This window comes from Acomys minous (genome assembly GCF_964271855.1).
Source record: "Acomys minous genome assembly, chromosome: 2".
NCBI lineage: Eukaryota > Metazoa > Chordata > Mammalia > Rodentia > Muridae > Acomys > Acomys minous.
Genome location: NC_140484.1, coordinates 95,694,624 through 95,709,338, shown reverse-complemented (window position 1 = coordinate 95,709,338; position 14,715 = coordinate 95,694,624). Strand labels below are relative to the sequence as shown.

Here is a 14,715-nt window from a genome sequence, read left to right as displayed (position 1 = left end):
TACAAGGACTACTAAGGCTAGAAAAATATTATAACCAAATTGTTATTCTTTCCCATGGAAATATTTATTAGATACAGTGAACACTTAAAATGTCACCAAATAAATAACGTGTATTTCTGAGAGTCACAGTAGCATTTGTGTGGATGTGTCATCTGCCCCTTCACAGTTCCTGCTAGTACTCAAATCAGTAACTGACTATTCACCTTGTTCAAGGTGTCAGCTTATAACCAAGGTTTGCATCTTCCCTGTATCCTTTCAATTTAGGCTTCATGCATCCCTTGACATATGGCTCTAGTGCATTCCAACCTCTGCTCTTGTTACTGTGTCTTACTTTCTAACACTAGTACTTTGTCCCCTCCTATGAGAGAGTTTGTCATTGAGAGCACTGCGACCACACAGATAATCCAGTGCCCAATTCAGAGACCTAACTTCATGAAACCTGAAATACTCATGCTGTGTGTGGGTCAGGACTGAAGCTACTAGTTGGTGTATCCCATCTTGCACCCAAGGCCCCCAAAGTCCTGTCCAGCCTATGTGGAAAGTGTGTTAATCCCATTCCAGGGTGCCCGCAGTCTCCCCATTCTTCAGCATCAACACAAGTTGATTGACAAGTTTGAAATCTCAGTACAAACTCTTCCCCTCGAAAGCTCAGCCTCAGCTGTGAGTCAACTGTGAGTCGGGATGTGGACAAGCATCCTAGAGCAATCACTGTTCCTCCCCACCTCTGGATTTGGGGACAGCATGGCAGGCAAGGAGTAGCCAGATAGGTATTCTCATCCCACAGGGCAGAGAATAGAAAGCATGATCACTGGCTGTTCCTGACTTTGGTCTGGGAAGAATCATCTAGGATTTAAAGCCATGCCATTTGTTCAGTCTTGAGTCTCTAACCCTTACTCTTCTATTCTGATCATTCTGAGCCTCCTGACAAAAGGTGTCAAAATACAACTTTAGTCTTTAGCTTGGACACTCCTGGTAAGCTGGTAAGGATATACTAATTATAGCAGAGGCAAGTTGAAAGTGTCGATGTCATCAAATGCAGCTTCATTGTTAGCAATTTTCCCTCCATCTCTTTTCTCATGAGTTACTGTGAGAAGAAGGAGGAAAAGAGGCAGCTTCTTCCACACAAGTACCCAACTTCACCACGGCATTCACAAATGTGATTGCTGCAGCAGCTCACCACAAACTTAGATACTTAACAACACAATGGTATTCTCTTCAACTTTTAGAAGGCAGGAACCAAAACTTAGTTTCAGAGGCACAACATGAAGATGTTAGCAGGACCATACTCCCTCTGGAGGCTCAGGTAAGCACTGATATCAGTTTTTAGATATGTGTCCTTTGCATTTCCTTTCCTGCACCTGCATCTTCAAGCTAACAGCATTAACAACTGACATTCCTCTATCTTCACCTCTGCTCTTCTGTCTGATTTCATCTCCCGAACTCTCTCCCAAGAACTCCTGGGATTACTTGGGGCCCACATTGATGGGCTCTCTATCTCAATACCCTATTCACATCTGCAGAGACCCTTTCTTATGCATGGGGATATTTACATGCTGTAGAGATTAAGGGAAGTCCTATTTAGTTTACTACAACTATGTGCAAATTCTGTTTCTTTGTTACTGTAGACACCATTCACCTGCACCATTCAACAGGATCCGTTTTCTCAGTGTCCAGTAATTCTGTATTGGCTTCAGAGTCTGCCCAGCGACACTTTGATATTTGTGTTTCTACCAACAATGGCCATTGACAGTTCCCTGCCTGCTGCTCACCACTTGTCTTAATTACTTTTCAATTACATGGTCAAAGCAACTCATATAAAAGCTAATTGGGGGCTTCCAGTTTCAAAGGGTGTGTCCATGATCATTATGGTAACAGGAGGGCAGACATGGTTCTGGATCAGTAAGTGAGACCTTACATCTGATTCACAAACACAAGGCAGAGACAGCTAACTGGGTATGGCTTGGGCCCTTGACACCTCAGAACTCACTGCCTAGTGACACATCTCCTCCACAAGGCCACACCTTCTAATCCTTCTAATCTAACTGGGGATCAATATTGAAGCCTAAGCCTATGGGTGCTATTATTATTCAACTACCCACCACTGCAGTCATTAGTTATTATAGTCCATCCATCCCAAGAAACCTAGGCTTTTCTTGTCAGCCCATTGTTGAAGCCTTTCCCATATTTTCAGGACTTTGCTACAGTAACACCTCTTTCATGGGTACCAAAATTTGTGTTTGTTGCTTACTGATACTGCAGTAAGTCCTCACAAATGTATTTGCTTAAAAAACAACAAATTCTATTGACTTAGAGTTCTGCAAGTTAGGACCCAACAACGTCTCCTGGGGTTGAAAATCAAGGTATTGGTTAGGTGTATTGATTCTGGTACCCACAGAGGGAATTTTTGTCTTATCCTGTTCTTGGAGGACACCTGCATTCCTGAACTCTTGGCCTCGTTCTCACATCTGCTTCCAGATACTGGGGGGCAACTACATTTCTGGACTCTAGGCTTTATCATTCTCACGCCTGCTTCTATCTCTGCGTGCCCTCTGAGCCTCCCACTCTTTCCTTCCTCCAATAAGAACCTGTGGGATTAAACAGGTCTATTTGGTCAATCTAGAGAAATCCCCCCACTCTGAGAACCTTAAGTTAATTACATCTGCAAAATCCCTTTTGTCCTATTAGGTGGGTAGTCCTATGTTTGGGAGAGCTGTACATTTTCTTGATGTATCCAATGCTGTCTGCCTGTTTTCAGCACATCTTCTGCTGCGGTATTGCCATGGAAACAAGAAAGTCTTCAATCTTTAGTCATCCTTTTGTCATTGAACTTTCTATCCTTTTGTTTTGTTTTTGTTTTTCAAGACAAGGCTTCTATGTGTAGCCTTGGCTGCCATAGACTCCCTTTGTAGACCAGGCTGGCTCACCTACCTCTGTGTCCCTGAATGCTAGGATTGCAGGTGTGTGCTACCACGCCTAGCTTGATCTTTCTATCTTGATCAATCTTATTTAACATTGGACATTCTTTAGAATATAAAATGAACTATTTTCTTTCTTTTCCAAATTGTACTAAAGAAGTTAGGCATTTTAACAAATATCACACAGTTAATGACAAATCTACTCTGGGATTTCGTTATTTAGACTAATTTAAAGTACCTTTCTCCTGTGAGTGACCCTCTGGCTGAACAGAAATGCACCTCCAGAAGTGAGTGTGGGGTCATAAGCTCTCAACTGTGACATAAAACCAATTGGGAACAATGATTTTCACTTGCAGCGTGCCCCATTCCCTTATCTTTTTTAAAAATATATTTTAAAACTTTTATTTCATATGCATTGGTGTTTTGCCTGCATGTATGTCTATGTTAGGGTGTCAGGTGCCCTGGAGCTAGAGTTACATACAGACAGTTATGAACTGACTGGGAATTGAACCCAGACCCTGTGGAAGAGCAATTAGTATTGTTAACTGCTGAGCCATCTCTCCAACCCCACCCCTTTCCTTATCCTAAAATTATGTTCCATTTTTTAGTGCTTAAATTGTCTTAGCAGAACTTATAAGTAAAACATAAATTGGACCTTTGAAGAACAAATACCATGTGCCTGCATCTTCTAGTAATTCGGCAAATACCTGCCAAAGGCAGGACTCAGAAGCCTTTGCCTTCATTTACTATAGCTAAAATCACGAAGGCTTTGTATGGGTGACTTAGCTGGCTCTTTTGGTCTATGACAGTCAGCCTTTCCGTAAAAGGGTCTGAGTTGAATTTCATGTGGAGGTGAGTTACCTGTCAGTGTACTCTCTGTATCCAAAAGCTCAGATCAGAACAGTTCCTCTATCTAGAAAAACCCAGGCCACTTGATCACTGTGTAGAGACAGCAGAAGTGTTCTTTATTGCTGAGACTGAAGCATTTGCTGTTGAGGGATTCTTCTGAACAACTGCTGTCTGTTAGAGGGCGGCGACCATCACTGGTGAAGGCGCTGTGCCGAGGCTTCAGACTGACTATAAGGTACTTTATACAAATAAGGTATGATCGGTTACTAAGATGGCAGTTGTATAATTCAAACCACTGCTGAGTTTTGCTGCAACTATTTTTTACAGAGTTTTTAAGCATACCTAGCTAAATTTGGTCTGCTGCCCTCTGCCCACATTTTCCATAGCCCTCTGCCCCCTGCTGTGTACAAGTGACACTCACACACTTAGAACCTGCTGAAAGAAGATTCCTGGTGAGCATTTCCTGCCAGAATACTTACTACCTTAAGCTGTGCTCCTACAGCAATCTTCTGCAGGTGGCAGCTCTCAGGGTCAAGCAGTGAAGCAGTGAAACAGTGGGGCCCACAAAGCACACTGGTCCTTTTTTATGCAACTCATCTTGGCCAGCAGCAGAGAAAAAGTATACTAAGGATGGACAAAGTACCCAAGGGAGGAGTCTTGTGTCTATGGGATCTATTTTGTATATTGGAGACAAACCACAGAGAGTCTAAGTTCTAGACCCACAGTGGCACAAAACAGAACCAGTGCAGAGGAGTGGGGGATGGGGCTGCAATATTCACCGTGTCAGCAGCTAAGCTGAAGACCCAGCTTCCAGACAACCTACATACCAATGGGAAGCTGTGAGTTTGCTGGAATGAGAACCAGTTGTGAGAGCTGGTCGACATGGAAACGGCCAGAGAGAGGCTCTGCCATTTGGCATCATCTCCATATCTACCCATTTGGAAAAGGAAAGGAGGCCCACAAAGTTGCTCAAGTCGTTAAGCTGTGACATGGAGCTGAGTTGGCATCTTTTGTGCTGTAATTGGCTCACCTGAACCACCCTCTCCCCTTGCACTGCTCCCAGTAATGGGACTCTAGTGTTTCCAGCAGAGTGGAAACCAGAGTCATGCAACTCCCACAATCCTCTCCTTTCCTGTGCTCACTGTCACATGTTGTTTTGTGTTCTTACTGTGTTGTGTAGCTTCTGTGTCCATTAAGGAGCCTCTCTGTTCATTGTTGTTTTCTCTAATGCATGTCTTAAGTTTGCTAACAATCACAGACAGTAGCTGAGTGATACTTGGGTACTATTTTCAAAGGCTGTGCTTTTTCAGTCCTTAGACTCCTAATTCGGATAAGTTAATCTCTGTTTACATTGCCATTCCATGGTCTTTGATAATATCTCTCTTTCATGGTTTTCAGCGGAAGACATTCATTTCAGTTAGTAATCCTGTAAAGTAATAGGAGTTTAAGGGCACTCTGTTGGTTATTAGTTATGTTGACAGATGTGTACATAATGTACACTTAGAGTTTTTTTAAGGTTTTAAAATATATTTTATTAATTTATTCATATTACATCTCAATTGTTAGCCCATCCCTTGTATCCTTCCATTCCTCTCTCCCTCCCGCTTTCCCCCTACTCCCCTCCCCTATGACAATGACTGAGGGGGACTTCCTCCCCCTGTATATGCTCATAGGGTATCAAGTATCTTCTTGGTAGCCTGCTATCCTTCCTCTGAGTGCCACCAGGCCTCCCCATCAAGGGGACGTGGTCAAAAATGGGGCACCAGAGTTCGCATGAAAGTCAGACCCCACTCTTCACTCAACGGTGAAGAATGTCCTATCCATCGGCTAGATCTGGGTAGGGGTTTGAAGTTTGCTGCCTATATTGTCCTTGGCTGGTGCCATAGTTTGAGCAGGACCCCTGGGCCCAGATTCTTGCGTCATAATGTTCTTCTTGTAGGTTTCTAGGACCCTCTGGATCCTTCTATTTCCCCATTCTCCCATGCTTCTCTCACCTAAAGTTCCAATAAGATGTCCTCCCCTCTGACCCACTTTCCTGGTACATGAAGACTTTCATGGGACATACCCCTTGGGATAAAGTCTTGATATAAGTGAGTGGATGTGGAGAAAGAGGAACACTCTTTCATTGCTGGTGGGAATACAAACTAGTACAACCACTTTGGAAATCTATCTGGCGCTTTCTCAGAAAAATGGCAATAGGGCTTTCCCAAGACCCAGATATTCTACTCCTTAGAATATACCCAGAAAATGCTCCACCACACAACAGGGACATATGCTCAACCATGTTCATAGCTGCCTTATTCATAATAGCCAGAAGATGAAAACAGCTTAAGTGTCCCTCAGTAGAAGAATGGAAAAAGAAACTGTGGTACATATACACTATGGAATACTACTCAGGTATTAAAAACAAGGAATTCCCAAATTTGTGGACAAATGGATTGAACTAGAAATTATCATAATGAGTGAGTTTACCCAGAAGCAAAAGAGTCAAATGGTATATACTCACTTAGAGTTTTAAAGTTAGTTTCTCAAAGTCATGACCGTGACTTTTTAGTGATGTGGGAGATAGTTCTGCTTGGAGGTGCAGAAGATATATTTTTATACCAAGAGTGAGAAGGCATCATGTACACACAGAGAAAACTCCACATGAAATGTACCAGATGATATGCTGAGTGAATATGACATATCTGAACTTTGGTGGTTTTATATACATATCCTCTGCTCTATGAGTATGTACAGAATATCATTTTCGACACCATCTCTGCACCTGAACCCAAGAATGAGAACTAGCAGCATATTACATCACCCTGTACTCATGACTCTTGGTGTCTCACTCCTTCCCAGGGGGTTGTCCTACAGCGGTGTCAAAGAATTTCCTCTTTTTGATGGGCATGTACTTGCATCTTGCTGATTCAGAGAACAGCTAGATTGGCTATTCTGGCTGCTGTGGTCACCTGTGATTGATGTTACCAATTTAACAACAACAGTCTAATCTATTTTGACAAAAGGAAGTGGTAAAGGAAAAATGAATGTTTTTGCATTTCATTTGCATCCTGTCAGCACAAACAACGTCTCTGTTTAATATAACAAGCAATGGACAACAGTGAGTTATTTACTTTCAGATCTAACAATAGAATTGCAACATGCAAAGGAAGTCAAATATTTCATAGTCTTATTTCATTTTATCTAATTAGTTTAATTGTAAATAATAGAAAAGAGCATAAGAAATAGAAAATAAGCTCTTTAGTGCAAAATTATTAGCAATTCTGTAGAGACATAAAAGCATACATATTATTGTTTTTCGTTGTACAACAAAATGTCAGATGCTGGGTAACATACAAAGAAAAGAGATGTGTTTAGCTCTTGCTAATTTGTGTCCCCTCTCTAAAGAGGTCTCAGTCCTTCTTAGAGTGGTTCCCTGAGCCACCAAATGATTACCCACTAGCACTCACCTCTTAAAGGCTCTACCAAATATAAACTACTACACTAAAGACTTCTAGCACATAAGCCTCTGGGAGCCCTCTCCACCATGTATGGGCCTCAGCACCCACATGCTATGGAGCACTGTAAGTATACCATCTTACAGAGCAGAGCCTGAATTCATAGGGTAGGCGAAAGATGCTGTAGGAACCTCTTTGTCGACAGAGGCTAGCAGCTTAAACTCCACTCATGGCTCTGCCACTAAGTAGCTCGAAGTTTGGGGGCCTTGCTTCCATCTGTGATACCCTGTGATAGCTCTGATAGATCTCCATATGCTACTGTGGGGATGAAGGTTAACTTAGCCAAAGCGTTCACCCAATGCCTGGCGTGGGTAGCCACGGCCATCAGCAATGTGCTCAGTGACATTCCTATGTGGAAGACTAGATTTGAATTAAAAGCATAATAATCAGGTTGCACTGGAAAATTGCTATTACAAAACAAGTTCCTTTGTGGCCCATTAAGTAATGAAAAAAAATTAAGAAAAAAAGAAAGAAAGAAAGAAAGAAAGGAAGAAAGAAAGAAAGAAAGAAAATGGTTCTGGTAAAGATTTAATTGTATGTTTACCTTAAATTTATATTTATTGAAGTGTATAAACTATTAAAGAAAGTAAATGTAATTTTAGCCTCATCAAAGGAAGCATGTTAAATGATGATGAGCAAGGAGTAGGAAGTGGCCAGTCATCATTGGAAAAGCACCATAAATGGCTTAATGAGCAGTGATACGTGCATAGGCACACACACACATCAAGCCACAGAGGTTCTGAATGCTCTGGACTTACCCTTTTAGTCCCAATGACACTCACTTCCAGCACAAATGTGTAATTTAGCGGGGACAGTTAGATAATTTCACAAAAACATTCATCAAAAGTGTAATGCAGATGGCCTTGTGGGAGGGAGGAGGTGGGCCCGTTTAACCATCTCCCTTTGCTTTCCAGCCTGACTATCTCTGCTGAGTGCCCAATGCAGCTTGAGGACTTCCCAATGGACGCCCATGCTTGTCCCCTGAAGTTTGGCAGTTGTAAGTTATTTTCACACATGAGAGCTGTGAGTGTGCTCTGGGGTCCACTCCACACTCAGTCAGAACTGGGCTCAGTGTCTGACTGCAGGTGGTGGGATATGGTTTGTGTGAGTGTAATTAATTCTCCACATGTGGTCCGTACCATGAGCACTGGAGTTCTGAGCATCCATCGTGGACCAGGATAAACTGGTAATGTGTGCTGACACTGCACAGTCTAGAATGTGCACCCTTGATGTTGAAAGGGTTTCCTTAGATCTTTGCTAGCAGCCCTTCTTCCCAGCTTTTCTTTGCAGACACCTCTCCCCTGTGTTCTTCATGCTTCGGGTTACCAGCCTTCCAGTTTTGAGTACCCAGCCGATGATGGTGATGATGATATGATGATGATGACTATTATTATTATTATTATTATTATTATTATTATTATTATTATTAATTATATTCCTGTGTTGACTTTCTTGTAGACTTTTTGGTAAGTTCAGTGATCTTGTCTGTCATGTGCATGGTCTCTACTCATTCAGGACACTCAAGTTACAAGTCAGTGTTACTTGAGTGACTAGTCAAATCAAAATGCACTCACTAGTTATATACACTTCACAGATCTAGTAGATATTCCTGGCTTCCAGGCACTAAGACAGAAGATGTAATGGTCCCCAATCCCTGTGTGTGAGGGTTGGAACTTAGCTGACCTGAACTTCCTGCCTTCTTTTTCCTCTATGTTCATATGACCTGACACTTTTTATTTAACCTCTTTCTACACCCAAGAGCCCCATAGAGGTGAGGAAAGTGCGTTCTCATGGGCTGTTACTCCAACTTTCGTTTTATGTTTCATTTTGATACAAGATTTTACTAAGTAGCCCAGGCTGCCTTTCACGAACTATCTCTACAGGCTGTCCTCAATCCTGTGACCCTCCTGCTTTTGTTGTCAAAGTGGCTGAGATTACAGACCTGTTCACCAGATGTTTTGAGGCTTCATTTTTGAAAACAGGCTGTCCTTTTTTGAGATTAAGCTTGGGAAGTATGGAGTGGGTCATTGAATCTTGGATACCCTACCATTTGGCCAAGTACCCGTGACGTCATTAAGGCTTCCTAAGCTTCCAGAGCTATCCTGTCATAGGATGAGACTTCAGACACTGAGTGTACTCAAGTCACTTTTGTCTTTGCTGCTTTCAAACATCTCTTCCTCTTTGACTTTTGATAGCTCACTTACAATGTTTAGGTGAGAATTTTTTTGTGTTTTGAGAAATAAGTGGATCTGCTTTGGCTCTCTGTATCTGATTATCTCCTTCCTGACATTTGGATATTTTAGTGTCCCTTCTGTCTCCTGAGGCTTCATCATGTTGGTCCACTTGATGGTGTCTTATGAGCCTCTTAAATGTCTTTCTCACTCTTTTGTGTTTTTTGTGACTTCGGCAGAATAATTTCCAATGACGTAGCTTCAATTTCACCAGTTATCTTTTTGTACTTTATCTAGCATGCTGTTGATTCACTTTATTTGTATTTTCAGTTCAGGTGCAGTTCTCCTCGGCTTTGTTTTTTCTGTTTGATACTCTTTTGTATTTTCTGTCTCTGTTAAAACTTTATTTTGTACCCGTGTTACTTCTCTGACTTTGGTGAACATCCTTTCAGTGGTTATTTTGAAGGCATGCACCTTCATTTCATTTGAGCCCGTCTTTATCTTGTTCCATTTTTGAACATATGTACTTATTTTCTTTATTATTTCCTCATTTGTTTGTTTATATTAACAAATACATTACACAAGGCACTGTTTTTGGCTTTAGCTTTCTGTTACTATAACCAAATATTTAACATAACCAACTTATAAAGAAAACGTAATTTTGGACCCATTTTTCATGGTTGTAGTTTGTGATCTTTGGGTCTGTAGCAAGACGGCATGTCCTACCAGAGTACATGGCAGAACAAAACCACCTACACAAGACAGAAAGCAATGAGAAAAAGAAGTAGGCGGATCCCAAAAATTTCTTTCAGTGGCTTAAGTACTTCACTTAAGTACCTCCCCAATATACCACCCCAGGGACCAAGCCTTTAATACATAGACCTTTGGATGACATTAACTATAACTGTTCTCCAGTCTTCATGACCTGGCCATGTTTACCAAACCTCCTAGCCAGACACTCTGAACCTTATCAAGCTTGGTGCTAGTTCAAGCCACAAGCTTTGATTTAAGCAACTCCAGTGTGTCTTGTGCTTGCTGAGTCCTCTTAGCATCCAAAGAGAGGGAAGATTAAGGCCTATGCCCCAGGCAGCCCTCTGAAAGAGTTGGATCACTGGAGTCTCCACCGAGTTCTTTTACTCCCTAGAAGAAACTGATGACTGGGGCATGGATCTAGCTGGCCAGCTGTGAACCTACATCATCCAGCTTCCAGATTCTTCCTCACGTGTATGTATTTGTTGTTTTTGCCATCTTGAACTGGGCTGTACAAAGCAGCTACAAGACTATGGATGCCACCAACCTAAGCTGCAGCATTTGTACTCACTGACCCAGTGTCTGCCCCTTTGCTCTTAGCTGCCTGAAGCTTTCCTGATTCCTCCAGTTCACAGCACTCAACGTAAGAGGAAATAGAAACCTGCCCCTAGCAAAGCACATAGAAAGGTCTGGACGCATGCTCCTACCACTTTCACTGCAGAGGCTGTGAAATCTAGATTGAACACATATTTTATTACAATGTATATTTACATATGTAAATATATTTATAATAGTTATATATCTAAGTGTGATAGTTGGTCCTTTATACTGAAAGATAATATATCCTATATTTAAACACACACACACATACACACACATATGCTTGTATCCAGTTTTGGGGTGACTGTGTACATCTGTGTACACCACATTTCCAGCTCCTATCTGGACCCTCTTCCCTCGAAGACTGTGCTCCTCCCTTTACAGCTGTGTTACACTGATGGCTCCGATTCTGCAGCAGGACAGAGGACTCCTGCCTGGACTTAGATACCTTGTAGCACTGACTTACACCCCCTCCTTCCAGGCAGCTGACACTTCCTGGTGCCAACTCTCCTGGAAGTGAGGCTTTCTGACCCCAAAGGGTTTCGTTATGGATTACTTTATGCTTCCAAAAGGATGCTGCATTACTGGAGAGAAATGGGTTTGTATGATGAGTGAAACATTAGGTAGAAAGAAATCTTTTCTTTTCAAACTGTTACTTACCCTCAAGTGCTACAGAACAGTTACAGTGTCTATTTCTTAGGGGAAAATGGTATAAAAGACTGTCACCATCATTTCTTGGAATCATTTGTGGGTGGCGGTGAACATCAGTGTTTGTGATGAGAGGCCATTGAGTCTGAAGCTCCCAGGTAGGTCATCTGAGACTACTGAGTCCCCTGCCTGATGGACCAGCAATAGTTCACATCCAGAACATTAACTGTAGTTTAAATTTATGCTGCTCTTTATATATGAAGATTATGCTTTGATTTGATCAAAACAAAACACAAAGACTATTTTTGCCACACTGCACCGTGAGGCTGCTCTGGTCACTAGCTAGATGGAATTCAGGCCGCTGTGATCCCAGATTTAATGGCAGTGACGTGCAGGGCAGACAGCTCAAAAGCAATTTTGGATAAAGAAAGGTATTTGACAGTCTAATTTTTTTTTCGTCACTAAAATTATCTCATACTTGTCAGGCGACCAACTGCAGTGAAATCACTTCTCACAATCAGAGATGCAGACGTGCCTGATGGAGCCGCCTCATGCTCAACAACAGCAGAGTATGAACACCGCACGTAACACAAAGCCAGCAGGGACAGTGACTGACCTCAGTAGAAGTTTGAGTCTGTCATGTCAGATTTCCTGTAATGTTCTTGATGAGGTTGTTGTGCCAGGTTTCTTTTAATGTCCTTGACATTGTGAAGATGGATTTGACTTGATTCCAGTGTTAATCATTTGTTCACAGTATTTGTTAATATCACTACTGTACTGTGCAAACCATCACATAACATGTTTAAATACAATTGACTGAGGGCTGGAAAAGCTACCTTTCTTCAGCTCATAAGCTTCGCATTCAAAACACACTAATTTTAAGAGAAGAAATGCTATTCAATTAAATGTGCTTTAATTTGTCTTTTATCTTGTAGATCTGCTAAATAAAATAGAGGCTTATCCAACTTGTTCACTTACACTACTTATGCATATGAGCACGGCCGAAGCTAAATGTGCAAGTATAATGAGTTTAAATTACCCAATTCATCGGCTCTTTGCTATTAGGAGACAAAAGAATGCAAATCTCTGTCTCTCTTCTGCAGAGCCACATGCTCAGGTTTCTGTGGTTTGTGTAGAGCCAGAGTGAGCCAGCCGCCTAGCACTGCTGCCTCTCCTCTCGGTGGTGAAAGGAGTCCTAGCTTCCAGACGGGCCTTCCTAGACTGTAAGAGAGTTAGTTACACAGGGATAGTGGCATGGCTTCCATCTGCCGCATTCCAATCCAAACTGTTTGAAAAGCAGAAAGGGAGGTCCTAATTCTTTTGTTCACTTATTTCTTAGAGTGGTGCATTATATATTAGATTAAATTATGAGATAAGATCTGGAGGTTACAAACACTAATTAAGTTACACCTAGAAACTGCTTTGATGAAGAAACTGTACATCTCATGCCGTGAGCTTTTCATGCATCCCAGGTGTGGATTCCTGATGTTGTACCCATGATGCCCGGGGTACAGTGGCTTCGCAGTTTCAAGAAGCCTAGTAGACATGAACATCAAAGTTCATGAGATTTAGCCAGGCATGATGGCTACACTTTTAATCCCAGCACTCAGGGAGGCAGAGGTAGGCCAGGTAGGTCTACAAAGGGAGTCTAGGGCAGCCAAGGCTACATAGAGAAACCTTGTCTCAAACCCTCTGCACCCCCAAAAGAAGCTCATGAGGTTAAGAAACACATTGAAGTTTTACCTGTGTGTGCCAAGTTCAGATTTGTTAAATAACCACACTGGACCAATGCTGTCTGCTTCATTTGAAGTGGGGATGCTGATTCACTAGGATGACAGTGATGCTGCACTGATAGTCATTTACCCATTGCACAGTTTTCTTTTCTATAGTTTTAAATTAGTGTGCTGGGTGTTGACTTGCATTCTAGCTTGTGGCACTGTAGAAACTCACATACATGCTTGATGTGCAACCTGTTCTTCTGAGTAGTTACTCTTAACTCTTGTGTTTCTGTTTCTACTTTTGTTTTATAAGAGGGAGGACTGTTAAAGATATGGATTTCAGAGAACTCAAATCCTATCCATTTAAAATCATACTTCTGATTAAACTCTAATATATATATTCAATATCAGATTCAATTAATGCTGAGCAACACAAAAATCTTATATAGTGAGCAAAAATTCCTGGGGGCATCCCTACATAGGTTATATAAGGCAACTACTGTCCCCACAGGCTATATGAGGCTCTGGACTAACAATAAAAAATTAAATTCAAAGTTAGGTCATAGCTCAGAAGTATTGTGCACCTAGGATGAATGAAGCTCTAGATTAGATCCACAGCATTTGTAAAAAGAAATGGAATGGAGGAAGAGAGAAATGAATGGAAAATAGGGGAAATCTAAAGAGAAAAAATAAATTCAAGTGAAAGGTGTTTTTATGAGACTAGATTTGACACCAAGCTAGATTCCTCCCCCATATCTGGTTACATTAAGATTAGCTGTTAGAGACGGGTTCTGGTGGCACACGCCTTTAATCCCAGCATACTGGAGGCAGAGGCAGGTGGATCGCTGTGAATTCGAGACCAGCCTGGTCTACAAAGTGAGTCAAGGACAGCCAAGGCTACACAGAGAAACCTTGTCTCAAAAAACCAAACAAGATTAGCTGTTAGTCATTAAACACTTACTGTGTGTAAGTCATTTATTTACAAAATATAGAATATGTCTGTCTGTCTGTCTGTCTTTCTACGTTTTGTCCTCATTTTGTCCTGTTAGCTGTGGGCATTGTTTGCCATAACTACAGATAGGTAACTAGAGGCTTCAGGCTGGCAGAGCTTGCACATGGTCACCTTGGTTTTCGAATGCGCTGGATAGTTCTTATCAACTTGATACAAACTGGAGTTATTGGGGAAGAGGGAAATGCAATTGAGGAAATGTCTTCCTCAGACTGGCCTGTAGGCAAAACTGCAGGTCATTTCTTACCTAATGGTTGATGTTTGAGGACCCAGACCATTGTGTGCCCTGCCCAGCTCTGGGTAGGTTGTCCTGAGTTGTTGGAGAAGCAGGGTGCATAACACATGGGTCGAGGGGGTGGGGGATGGCGGGGGGAGTCAAAGCAGCACTTCTCCATGGTTTCTGCTTTAGTTCCTGCCTTGCCTTGCCCCCATGATGAAGCATTTGCCAAATAAACCCTTTCTCTCCAAGTTACTTTGGTTATGGTGTTAATTCCAGTAACAGAGAAGCAACTAGAACACCAGACATTTCCAAACTCTTCAAATAGTTCCGTCGCA

The 14,715-nt window shown here is 41.9% G+C and overlaps 1 protein-coding gene across 6 annotated transcripts in view; it reads left to right on the top strand.

Annotated features, from left to right (window-relative positions):
* GABRA5 (gamma-aminobutyric acid type A receptor subunit alpha5) overlaps positions 1-14,715 on the top strand; it is an 88,035-nt gene that overhangs the window by 44,704 nt on the left and 28,616 nt on the right. For all 6 annotated transcript variants that reach the window (XM_084773952.1, XM_084773949.1, XM_084773951.1 and 3 more), the window contains one exon: positions 8,179-8,261. In XM_084773952.1, the coding sequence (XP_084630078.1) occupies positions 8,179-8,261 (83 nt within the window). The remainder of the gene's footprint in view (positions 1-8,178; positions 8,262-14,715) is intronic.